This window comes from Perca flavescens, chromosome 15 (genome assembly GCF_004354835.1).
Source record: "Perca flavescens isolate YP-PL-M2 chromosome 15, PFLA_1.0, whole genome shotgun sequence".
Lineage (NCBI taxonomy): Eukaryota > Metazoa > Chordata > Actinopteri > Perciformes > Percidae > Perca > Perca flavescens.
Window position 1 is genome coordinate 17,196,159 of NC_041345.1, and position 11,789 is coordinate 17,207,947.

The window sequence follows — 11,789 nt, forward strand, 5'->3', positions numbered from 1 at the left end:
CGAGTCCAGTAGTTGTGTGTGTTATTATTGCTCTCACTTACCTGCATCACCTGGCAGAATGTGCTCAGCAAAAAGAAAATCTAAATTAGATCAAGGTGATGATTGTGGTTTCAATTTCTGTTTTGTGTTAAAAGGCATTTTTCTGGCTTTTCTTGCATCCCCTGTGTTTTAAACTCTGAACTGGTGCTATATTTTCCCCTCCGTTTGTACACACTGTGTAAAAGGTTTACATGATTGTCCTCACTCCCCGTTCTTTGACCTGCGCTTTGTTGCAAGTGTACATTCCACGTTCTGACTTTGATTTTATGTCACACTGTTGAATATTTATATACATCGTTACAGAATGAGATCCTTGCATTGGAAATTAGGAACAATTATAGGATATTTTCAACTTAAAAATGAGGACGTATTCACAAAAGCACATTGTAGGGAGCACATTTCTATTTAAAATAGAACCAGGAGGTACAGTTACACAAACAGAAGGAAGGGATGCAAATGGTGAATTGTATAGAGATTGAATTCATGTATATGTGTATTTACTAGTTAATTATGACAATCAGGATGTTTCTGCAGTAGCATCTTATAGGTTGATCTGGCATTTAAGCACCTGACATCACAAACTTTCCCAAAGACTCAAGCACACACAGTGATGAATAACACACAATCTGTCACACATTCTGCACTTGTAAAGCCAAGCTGTTTACAACAGCAAGTCTTGTGTGATGACTCATTTTCACATCTGTTGCACCAATGATAAAGAGCACCCTGGTAAGATATATGCCACATTGACCAGAACATGATTTCACTCTTTAAGGAATCTGATCTACAGAGCAACAGATCAAATGGTTTCATTTGGGACACTTGTTTCTTTTAAACTTCAAATTTATTCTGATGGGAAGCAGCTTCCAAAGTTGTCAGCACCTTCTTTGAAAAAGAACAAAATGTATCTTTCAGTGCACTGAATCGATCACACTTCAACATCTATCAAACTGTTTCAACTCTTGAGCAATGTTTGAAAGATAAAGAAAGTTGATCAGCACATATTTACAGACAGACAGATGAGAATATAAAAATATAAAGCAAGCACAGTTTCCTCTTAAACACCCTTTCCTCTAATTTTAATCTTGTGAATCTGCTTTAATATGACAAGCACAAAGCTACAAATGTTCTTTGAAGGAAGAACAAAAACATCCCTGCATATTTAAAATACTGTACGTTAGATTTCCGATATTGCTGTTGCCTCATTTGGTTTTATTTCCTGCATGTTGAAACAGTTATGAATGTTAGGCCTTTGGTGTGCCTCAATGACGGTAGTTGAAGTTATAACTATAGCACATCAAAGGCCTGTCAGTGATTCCCTACGTGTGAACCCCGCACAAGGAACCATTTTTAAGCTCCCTGTCCTGTGTTATTGCCTTAGGGCTGCCCACTGGGGAGGCGATGAGGTTGAACGGACAGGCATAGACAAAGTGATTTTTTTTTTCTTTCAGTGGTTCACTAAAAGGACTATGTGAAATGGATTTTTTGTGGCATTGAGATTAAAACGTGCAAAATGGGATTGTGTCAAAGAGTAGGCAGCTTGAGGAGAGGGGATTAGTTTGGGGACATGTGTTTGAAGGCTTCTTTAATAAGGCTGGCATTGACTTGCCTTGTCGCCATCGAGAGTGCTTGTGATATAAAAAGACCCAAAGAGATGCGAGGAAGGGTCTGACAGTCGGAGAGCCATTAAGCGGCTGTTCTTTCCCTGCCCCCTCTCGCTTTGTCTTCGGTGTGGGGCGTCTTTGAAATAAAAACCACTCTGTTGAGGTTATCCTAGGACAAAGTATGATATGCCTCAATACAGTAACAGCAATTTTGCCAAGGCAGCGCTCTATGCCTTTGTGAAACTGTCTGTTTGTCTGCAAGGAGCTGTTACCATGTTTTTCCCAGTGCCTCTAAGACTTTGTTCTTATTAGAAATCCCCAGTTGATCTTGTATTACAGTATTAGATCAGCACAGCAATGACAGAATAACACTTTTACCCAAAGAAGAGGCTGCGGGAATTGCCTTGTTCCAATTTGTTTTCGCAGAAAAAAAGAAAACAGCACTTGAAATGCAGAGTTTGTCAGGTTGCAGCGGTGGCATTTGACTAAACACTCCCGGAGCTCTAACAATGTGCAAAACTGCAAGCTCACAGCACAGCGAATTAAGCCTCACCCTGGGTGCTCTGTAGCTCTGCCAGACAGGTTCAAGCCCTGGGTTTCATATTGAGTGAAGTCAAATGAAAGAAATTCACTTACTCATGCTGTTCCACACTCAAATCCATAACTCTCCGAGTTAAATTTGCTGCATTTGCGTCTGGTGAGCGTTGAGGAGGAAGTATTCACGCTTGGCTGCTTTCCCCAAGTCAAGTCTCTATCCAAGTAAAGACAGTGCTCTCTGGAATGATTCTTTCAAGACAAGTTTTAGTGGGCTGTGATTTCAACATGGCTGGAGGCTTAGAGGGCATGTGGCAGACACTCACAGGAAATGCCCCTGGCAATCAGAAAAACATGCAAACTTGAAATCAAACCTAGAAGAAATATACATATATAAATATATATAAGTGAGATGTTTGTGTATGATATAATTGTGAAGAAAAGTGTGATATATATATAGGCCTAGATTAAATTATATACTGTAAAATGTCATCTCTTCAGTTTTATATATTAGTGATCATTTTGTACAGAGTTTTCTTTTTTAATTCATTGAGAAAGATATTACATTTCACACTGAGATTATTTATTCATATGCAGAAAATTTTTATATTTGTTTAAATATCTTTATAGATAACAGTTAGCCTCTGTAATATACGCTGAAGTTCATTTTTAAATTCTAGGGTTTATTATTATTTATTTACGAGCACTGAGTTAGATTTTATGTAATTTTGAAGAGCTTGTCCCTGAAAATGCTTGTCCAGCTCATCTGCACCTTTGCCTCCTTATGTGAAGGATCACTATTGAGGTGTAAGAGGCTGGATCAGTGCCTGTGCTTAGGGGCTTATTTTGCTACTATGTTTGTTTTAGGGGGTTGTTTTCTGTACCTATGGTCTGTTTTTGTTTTGTTTCACCGCATCCTGTATTTGTGATTCAGCTGGTATTAGTGAGTTAGAGATGGTCAGAAACACAGATATTGGGGTAACTACTGTGAAAGGTCAGTTTATGGGCCCAAAGGCTTCATATAGAGCCTTGCTGCTTTGACAAAAGTAAGTTACATGGCTTTAATTTTCCTCTGTCATGTCGGCATGTGAACAGGAGTGGAAGCAGTGGGACTGTGGATGCTCAGTGCAAAAGCATTTAGAGACAACAGGTTCTTAGTCATTAAAACAGGTACATTTTGTTGCTTATTCAGTTCCAGTTGTTGCACTGAGTGGCTTTAAGTAGGAGTTAAGCTAAACCACAGAAGTTGTTAAAACCACCAAGACGGAACAATAAGGGAATTATGTGGCGTTGTGTGAATTAAAAGTTTGATTTCTTCCTTTGCCATTGTATCTTTTTTTTTTATAACAAACCTACATTCTATAGTATGTATCGGTATATGAGATTTTTACATGAATGTGTGGATGTTCAAAAATCTTGGCATCAAAAGGAGAAAAACAAAATTGACTTGTAAATAGGCCGAGTCATTCCTAGCGAGTTCAACAAATTGTTATGTCCAAAAGATGTTTTATTAATAAACTTTGACGATGGGTACCAAAGTATATACAAAATAATGCATGTATAGTCTCAAGCAATCGCACGGTGCAGTTGAAAAAAAAAAAGTCTACATGTTTTCTCAAAAAAAAATGAGAAAGAGAGGAAGATAAAGGCGGTTCTGTGATAAAGGTTTACAAACATGAAGAATGAGACATTATTTTGGTATTTGTGACACAGGCATGTTCAGTCTTACTGTGATGTTATGTGACGATGAGGATGACGATAGTGGCCGAGAGTGTTGGATGTCTAGAAGGATTCAGAATGCTTCAATGCACCCCAACCAGAAAAGGCACCAGTGATGGTGTTCTCTTTCCACAGAGTGATTCTCCCATTTGTAGAGTAGTGTGATATAAGAACAAAAATAATACAGAAAATAGATCTATAATATAATATATAAATTTAAAAGCCTACTGATACTGGAGATACTAATTTATCAGTATGGATGCCATGATATTCTGTGAGAAATGTGTGTTTTTCCTGTGAGAAAACAGTTGGCAGTTGAACCTGCCTTCTTTTGTACATAATTTGCTGTGATTGTGTGTCCAATAAAGTGCAGCTCTCTTGTACAGTGGCGGCGTCTGATCTGAGCTTTATAATGACTTGTTTATGTTGTCTTGTCAGGAAATGAGTGCATTGTTTTTAGCAACAAAGTGTGGATACAAACTGGATGTTGCATCACCTGTCAGGTCAAAGCTCTCACACAAATACAGAAGGTCTATTTTAAAACAAAGTCAGGATTTCTTTTATTACTCAATAAGTAACATTTTAAATTTGGAGCATTCAAAGCCTGTGAGGTGCCACAAATAATTACATTTTTTTTTTTTTAGCAAGATTTGTTATCAAATTCATGGAAATTAAAATATTAAAAATATCAAATAATTCCAACTTCAAACTCTATTTACACAGCAAATACACACTAAAATATTAAAATACACACTGCCATTTGGCTAATTATATATTTTGATATAATGTATATACAGTACATTTTAAAGTGTGTTCTTCTGTCTGTATGAGTGTGATTCCAGTTACATTTATAGAAAGTCATCGACCAGAAGGGGCTCAAGTGTCCTGGCGCTGGGCTGGCCGTCGACCATCTGTCCGCCTGTACGGTGTGTTCCTCAAATCTGAGGCAGGAGTTTAAAGACCGCCACGTAAACATCAAACATGCAACACACGTGCTCAAATTATGTGACTCCTCCAGGAAGCATGGCGTTACCATACCTGTGATGATGTCCTCCAGCGCGCCGTCCTTCCCCTCGCGTACCTGCGGTTTCACCTGCCTCTTCTTCAGCTCTGCGATCAGGTCCATCTGGGGCATCTTAGGCATCATAGGCCCCTAGCATGGTCAAAAAATAAAAGCATTTGAAATTAAAGTAAATTTAGAATTTCCTAGCCCCTAGAGTTTAAGTGTCATGGGTTTTAGTCACGGATTTGTTTTAGATGATGGTTTATGTTGCATGTTGCAAGTATTTCTGAGAAAACTGCACCTTTACAATAACACATAAGCCATTAAACAAACAATGGCAGTTATTAAATTGCTGATTTATCATTTCTGAAGACTGGACCTTTCATATCTTACCTTTTGTACCCCAGCCTTGTCTGGAGATGATGACACTTTTTCCTCGCTGCTCTGACTCTCCATTTTCTTTTTCTGATCAATTTCTTGCTGTGCTGTCTGTGTTCAATCACACGATAATTGATTAACACGCATTGCAACAATTGTAATGGATAAATATCAGAAACCCACCACACATCCTCACCTTATAGGCCTTTATCAAACGTCCAAACATCGGGAAAAACATAGAAGGCTGCGTGGTTTTGGGGTTCTCTCCGAAATACTCCACCACAGAGATGTATGCCTCCTGGAGGGAGACAGGCAGAGTCAATATGTCAAAGCATGTAATAATGTGGTGCTGTGTCTTAGTTTCAAATCACTTGCAGGCTAACCTGTGCAGTCTTGCTGTCTGTGATCAAAGTGTCCAGATGCTCGCTGTTGGTTTTAATGAATTCCTTCAACACCGGGCTGTCATCCTGCACCAGAAATTCTTTTTTGGTCATTTCCATTCCCCGTTCTAATGAGCGGATATCCTGAAGAATGCCATCCAGTGATACTGACAAAGAAACAGAAATTAGTTTAGCACCACTCCTAATTTAAATCACAAGCCACACAATTGGACAGCTTGATTGTTTGTGTGAATTTACCAAGTGCTGCTTTGTCTACAAAGTGTATCTCAGTGTGGAAGTTGACCAAGTCTGGGTATTTTTCCTGGATGATACTGGTGATGAAGTGAAGTAGTGTCTGCGAGCGGTCAGTTGACTTGGTCTCCAACAGCTGAAATGTTGACAAAGTTGATTTGGTCAAAAAGGTTTTCTTAAATTAAGACGGGTAACTTTTGCTTTGCTTACTTTCTAAAAGTTGGCTAAAATTAGCTCCCATTGTGTTACTGGTCATACCTGACCAAGTTAGGCTGTAATGGTTTAAAGCACGAGTGTTTTGATAAAAGATTCATTTCATTTTTATTGCATATGGATTTAACTTGATTTGTAAAAGGAAGAATATGTTATAATTTCAAAAGTGACAAAGTCTCTCTTCAAAGTAAAAGAGTAAATGTACAAACAAAGGCTACTTACAAGGTCCAGACTCTGCAGCCGAAAACCGTACGCTGCACCCCTCTTACTGCTGTTCATATAGTTGCCAAAGGCGAGAACAATCTGAGGGGGAACACATGAGATGACTTCTGCAAAATCACAAATTTGGAAGCTACATCGGCATGTCGTATTCTCTTTTACTTACTTCTAAGATCTTTTTCAGTTTGGTTGAAGACTTGATGGACATGGAAGCAGCGATGAGGGAGTTCAGTTGCTATGGATGAAGTGAAAACAAAATCAGTACATCTGTTTAAGAGCTTAAATCTCAGTCTCTTTCAGTTCCAAGTTATAATGCATTTGACAAACTGACCGGCCGCAGGCGTTTGACGGTATCTGGGAAGTTGCCCATGAAAGTGAGAGTGCTTATTCTCTGCTTCAGACGAGGAATCTTCCCAAAGCGTAAAATAAATTGATCCTCATCAGTCAACTCCTCCAGCGGGCGGCCATCCTTTTCATAGTTAACCAGCAGCTTTGTCTCAAAATCTGATGGTATGAAGGGCTCGAGTAATTCCAGGAAGTCTATGGACAAAGACTGCTGGTCATACCTGTACAAAAGAGTAGTGAAAGTCACGCCAGTTAGTGTAAGAGAGAGAGTGGAGGGTAGCTCAGAAATGTCAACAATGCAACTGATTTTCCATGAAGCACGTACGTCTCTATGGCGGTGCAGATGTCAGACGGGTTCATTCCCCCCTTGCGTAAAGTGATGGCCAGATTCTTAGCCTTGTTGGTGTCAATCAAGGATGTCTTGGTGGGGATCTTCTGGACCACCTTCGTTTTGATAGTGGACAGGTCCTTTGGATTACCCTGGGCCCTAGTTTTAAACTGGTCCTCAAACATATCCATGTTCAACTCCTGATGTAGACAGAATGAGGGACAGAGAGAGAGAGGAAGTTGTGAAGGTCAGGATAAAAAAAACATTTTCACACTGCAGTTTTCTGACAGCATGAACTGTACAGTGCCAGTGAAAAAAATGGATGCTGTATGTTCTTACCCCTAAGACCTGCTCGTCATCCAGTTCGTTGAAGACGGTGCCTGTCACCTGGTTTGGTTTTAAGGCCTGCCAGTTAAACAGCGGCATCTTGAACTTGGTCTGAATGGGCTTCTTGCTCTTAACCCCTATGGAAACAAAAATAAAGAAGAGGAATGACCAAAAAAAGATCTTTACTGTTCCATTGCTACCAACTCATGACAGTTTTCAGTACTTTTGAGATTTTTTTGTCAACCTCATACCAGATTGAGTGTTTGGTGCTCCAGGAGGGGGCGGGGGTCCAGCACCAGGCGGGGGTGGAGGTCCAACACCAGGCGGGGGAGGTGGAGGTGGAGGTCCAGCACCAAGTAGGGGAGGTGGTGGAGGAGGAGGTGGGGGCACAGCACCACAACCTCCTAGAGAAGGTGGAGGTGGAGGAGGCGGAGGAGGAGGAGGAGCGGCAACTGCCCCTGGACCACCTGGAGGAGGAGGAGGAGGGGGAGGCGGAGGAGCAGAGGCAGGAAGGCTGGATGGTGGGGAAGCAGACTCAGCGACAGAGTGCGGAGCACTGGGCTGGGCGGCTGAAGCTGGGGCTTGGATGTATTCGATCACTGTGACAGGCACAACCTGGATGTCCAGGGCTCCGGAGGCACTGCGGCCCAGTCGGATCAGCCCCTTGTCCTGCAGCTCCTGGAGCTTCTGCTCCAGCTCTGAAGGAGTCGGAGGGGCAGAGGTGCTCAGACGCTCCCTGTCCCTCTCCCTCTCCCTGTTCATCTCGCGCTCCCGTTCTCGCTGCTGCAAGGCACTAACCTGGGAACAGGACTCTCTCAGGCTTTCCTATTAGACACAAACACAAATATAGAAACACAGCTCATCTCCACAGAGAAATATATATATTCTCAGACAAGACTGAGAGTCTACAGTCATGCTAGCAGCTCTGTGATGCCCTACTGTATAGAGGTGCTTTGAGCTAAATGATAATGTCAGCAAGCTCACATGTTAATGTTTAGTAGGGAATGTTTAGCATGTTAGCATGCTAACATTAGCTAATCAGCACAACACACAAAGTAGGCTACAGCTGAGGCTGATGGGAATATCATTTGTTTTGCAGGAATTTGGACATAAACCGAAAGATTGGAACAAAATAAAATGCTAGACAAAAAGTTAGAGAAGCACCATTACAATTATAATTCATTATTACAATTATTTTACTCTAAACCAAAAATGTTAACCTGATGGTGGCACTAGAGGATCATGGGATAACCAAAGTAGTTAGTATTCATCCTCTTGGAACCATGAATGTTGGACAATCTGTCAAATTATTGTTGGGATATTTCAGTCTGGAACAACAGACTGACCGAGAGACTGGCATTGCAATCGCAAGAGCCAAGGCCGCTAACAGAGCTAAAATGCAAGGACATTTACAGATTTGGAGTGGAATCACTCTCATCTTTCTTATTTCATATTGTAGATGGTTAGATTTTAATTTCATATTAAGATGATTAAAATAAAGTGAACTGCCACTCTTTTGACCTCATTATAACTAATCACGGTGGAATGGCACACCTTGCCTGGCTAATTAATCATATTAAATGTTGTACATGTCATGGAGCAGCACTTACTTTGAGCAGCTCAGTCTCCTTGGTGGCCTGCAGGAGCTGAGTCTCAAGTTCAGACATTCTCTCTGCAGTCTGGTTCTCAATCTCCTGAAGCCGGGCACTCAGCTGCAACACAGACAACATTGCTTTAACATCACAACATCAAAGCGTCTTTTTCATCACCGAGATTCCTATTTTTCTTTCACTTGTGGCTGACCTCTCCGTTGTGTTCCTGCAGTTCGTCCACATGCTCCAGCACCCCTCCTCTGCTCTCAGCATCCTCCAGCAGGGCTCCAACATCTAACACATTGTCCAGGTAGGCCTGGATCTGAACCTGCAGCTTCTCGCTCTCGGTTTGCTTCAGATGCTAACACACAAATACAAAAAATAATGACATATTAAAGTATGATAAAGAATAATATGATCCATGTTTAAAGAAATAATGTACATATGGCAGGTTAACTTTTAAATAAAGATTTATAGAAGATATTTAAAATTACAGAAAATAAAATAAATTTAAAATAAAGTTTCAGCAAAAGTCTGATGAACAAAGATTTTCATTTACATTATGTTTTAGGGATGCAACTTGAATATTTGTTTTATCATTGATTAATCTAAAATATTTTACCAAATAATTTTTTTTGTTTGAAAATTGTGTTTCAGTTTCCCAGAGCTCAAGGTCACGAATTCAAATATTTTGTTTTGATCAATCAACAGTCCAAAACCCAAAGTTATTCAATTTACAATTTTATGAATAAAAGAAAAAAAAACATTTAAGGAGCGAGAACCAGCACAGTCTTTGCATTTCTGCTTTAAAAATTATTCAAATGATTTTACGATTATCAAAATAGTTGCGTCTTAATTTTTAGTAGATTGACTAATTGATTCATAGTCTAATTGTTTCATACTGTTAGATGTTTTTGACATAGAGAGACAATCTTAGAATCATTTAGACATTTTATCAAAACCAACATTTGCCTTGTATCAAAGTAGGGAAGTTATGTGATATGAATAGGTTGTCATCAGCAAAAAGTAAAGGGAAACTGGATGAGCATGCAGCAGCAACATCCTATTAAATGAGGAAGAGGATGAGCTTCAGAATGGACCAGCGAGACACCACAAGTTGCTTTGTTCAGTAGGTAATTTATACCTAGAAAGATAACCTTTTGTAATATTTGGTGAAACTGTCACTATAACCTGACAGTACTACATGAGACAGATGATCAGTGAAAAAAAAAAAAATGTTCCTCTGCCTCCCCCTAGAGGTAGGACAAAACACAATGCTTTTTTTATATTCTCTTAGGTCTCCCACATATGAAATGGCTTTTTGTATATAATATTTTACTGGGGCACCCTGGTAGCTCACCTGGTTGAGCGTGCGCCCCATGTACCAAGGCTTAGTCCTTACTGCAGCGGCCTAAGTTCAATTCCGACCCGTGGCCCTTTGCTGCATGTTATCCCCCTCTCTTGCCCACTTTCCTGTCTTAAGCTGTCCTATCCTATGAAGTCAACAAAAGCCCAACAATAATCTTATATATATATATATATATATATATATATATATATATATATATATATATATATATATATATCGTTTAATATAGTTTACTGAAAAAGAAATGCTAAATAAATCTTATTTACCATTTCTTTTTACACCTGAACTATATAAAACGTATAGGGGCCATTCTGCTCTCTATTGTGTACTTTTACTTTTGATATTTTAAGTACATTTTTGTGATGCTGTAATATGACAAAAGGTAGTTTTTTTTCATAAAAAACCTTTAAACTGAATTGCAACATATAGATATTTCATGTATTTAAACCTGCATTTTTTTACCACATGCAGGCAGTGGAATCAAGTTGTGAACACAATATTGACATATCAGCACCTTCATATGGTGAACTTGTTAGAAAACAGTTGCTTATTTACACATCCAGGCATTATGGAGCAACATTAGCATTCATTTGTTTCTGATCACTAATATTCACTCTGTTTTCGCTTTGTTTTTGGTCTCTACCAACTCCTGAGGAAAATAGCTGGCTTTTTATTGTAGCTGCTAAATGCTCCACATGCCATTTACACTGACCACTGAGATTTGTATGCATACTCACCCCGAGATACTTGTCTAACCCGAGGTGAGTGAACTCGAACTGGAGATGAACACGGAAATTCATGTTCTCCACTGAATGGACCACAATGTTTATAAACTGCATGCAAGCCACCTGGAGACAGACACAATGACAATTAATTCTCAAGGTCATCCACAATTTTAAAAGTCCCTTTACAATAGTCCCTAATACATTTGTGGACCTACCATGAAGTCAATGTTGCTGTCGTCATTGATGAAGTACTCCATCAACTTTTCAAAGCGGTTCTTTTCTCTGCTCACCTGAGAAGAAATAGAAACTTATCTGAAAATGCATTTTAATTGTTGCCTCACATGGGTGCGAATTGGGGGCACCAATGCAAAATGAGTTATATCAATTACATGTTGTAGCTGATCTCAGCTACACAAATACGGCATATTTCTTACTCTTGCACTGTGCTTGCAATTACACACCGCTGCATGACTGCTCTACATGTGCTAAAAGTAGGACCACGGTGCATGTGATGGGTGGATAGTGTCAATCATAAGATGAATAATCAAAGAGGGGAAGTCTAGAACAACAGTATGACTGAAAGAGAAACGGTTAAAGTTCAATGAGACCCTCGCAATGTAGTAAAATTACAAATAAACTTATTTCACCTCTCTGAAGTTGTCAAAAGCAGACAGAATGATGTCATGCCCTCCTCTGACAAGACACACTGCAGCCAGCAACTCCAACACGAGGGCTTTGGTCCTGTTGCAGCATAGGAGGGAT

The 11,789-nt window shown here is 39.7% G+C and overlaps 1 protein-coding gene across 1 annotated transcript in view; it reads right to left on the bottom strand.

Annotated features, from left to right (window-relative positions):
- Positions 1-4,269: 4,269 nt before the first annotated feature.
- Positions 4,270-11,789, bottom strand: part of fmnl1a (formin-like 1a) — a 15,088-nt gene continuing 7,568 nt past the window's right edge. Inside the window, exons 9-25 of the mRNA XM_028599999.1 lie at positions 11,675-11,768; positions 11,243-11,317; positions 11,040-11,150; positions 9,145-9,294; positions 8,952-9,053; positions 7,593-8,166; positions 7,354-7,478; positions 7,012-7,214; positions 6,673-6,907; positions 6,508-6,576; positions 6,345-6,425; positions 5,916-6,045; positions 5,661-5,824; positions 5,474-5,575; positions 5,293-5,388; positions 4,935-5,049; positions 4,270-4,837 (exon numbers count right to left, since the gene is read on the bottom strand). Coding sequence (XP_028455800.1) covers positions 4,773-4,837; positions 4,935-5,049; positions 5,293-5,388; positions 5,474-5,575; positions 5,661-5,824; positions 5,916-6,045; positions 6,345-6,425; positions 6,508-6,576; positions 6,673-6,907; positions 7,012-7,214; positions 7,354-7,478; positions 7,593-8,166; positions 8,952-9,053; positions 9,145-9,294; positions 11,040-11,150; positions 11,243-11,317; positions 11,675-11,768 — 2,491 coding nt within the window. The 3' untranslated portion in view covers positions 4,270-4,772. The remainder of the gene's footprint in view (positions 4,838-4,934; positions 5,050-5,292; positions 5,389-5,473; positions 5,576-5,660; positions 5,825-5,915; positions 6,046-6,344; positions 6,426-6,507; positions 6,577-6,672; positions 6,908-7,011; positions 7,215-7,353; positions 7,479-7,592; positions 8,167-8,951; positions 9,054-9,144; positions 9,295-11,039; positions 11,151-11,242; positions 11,318-11,674; positions 11,769-11,789) is intronic.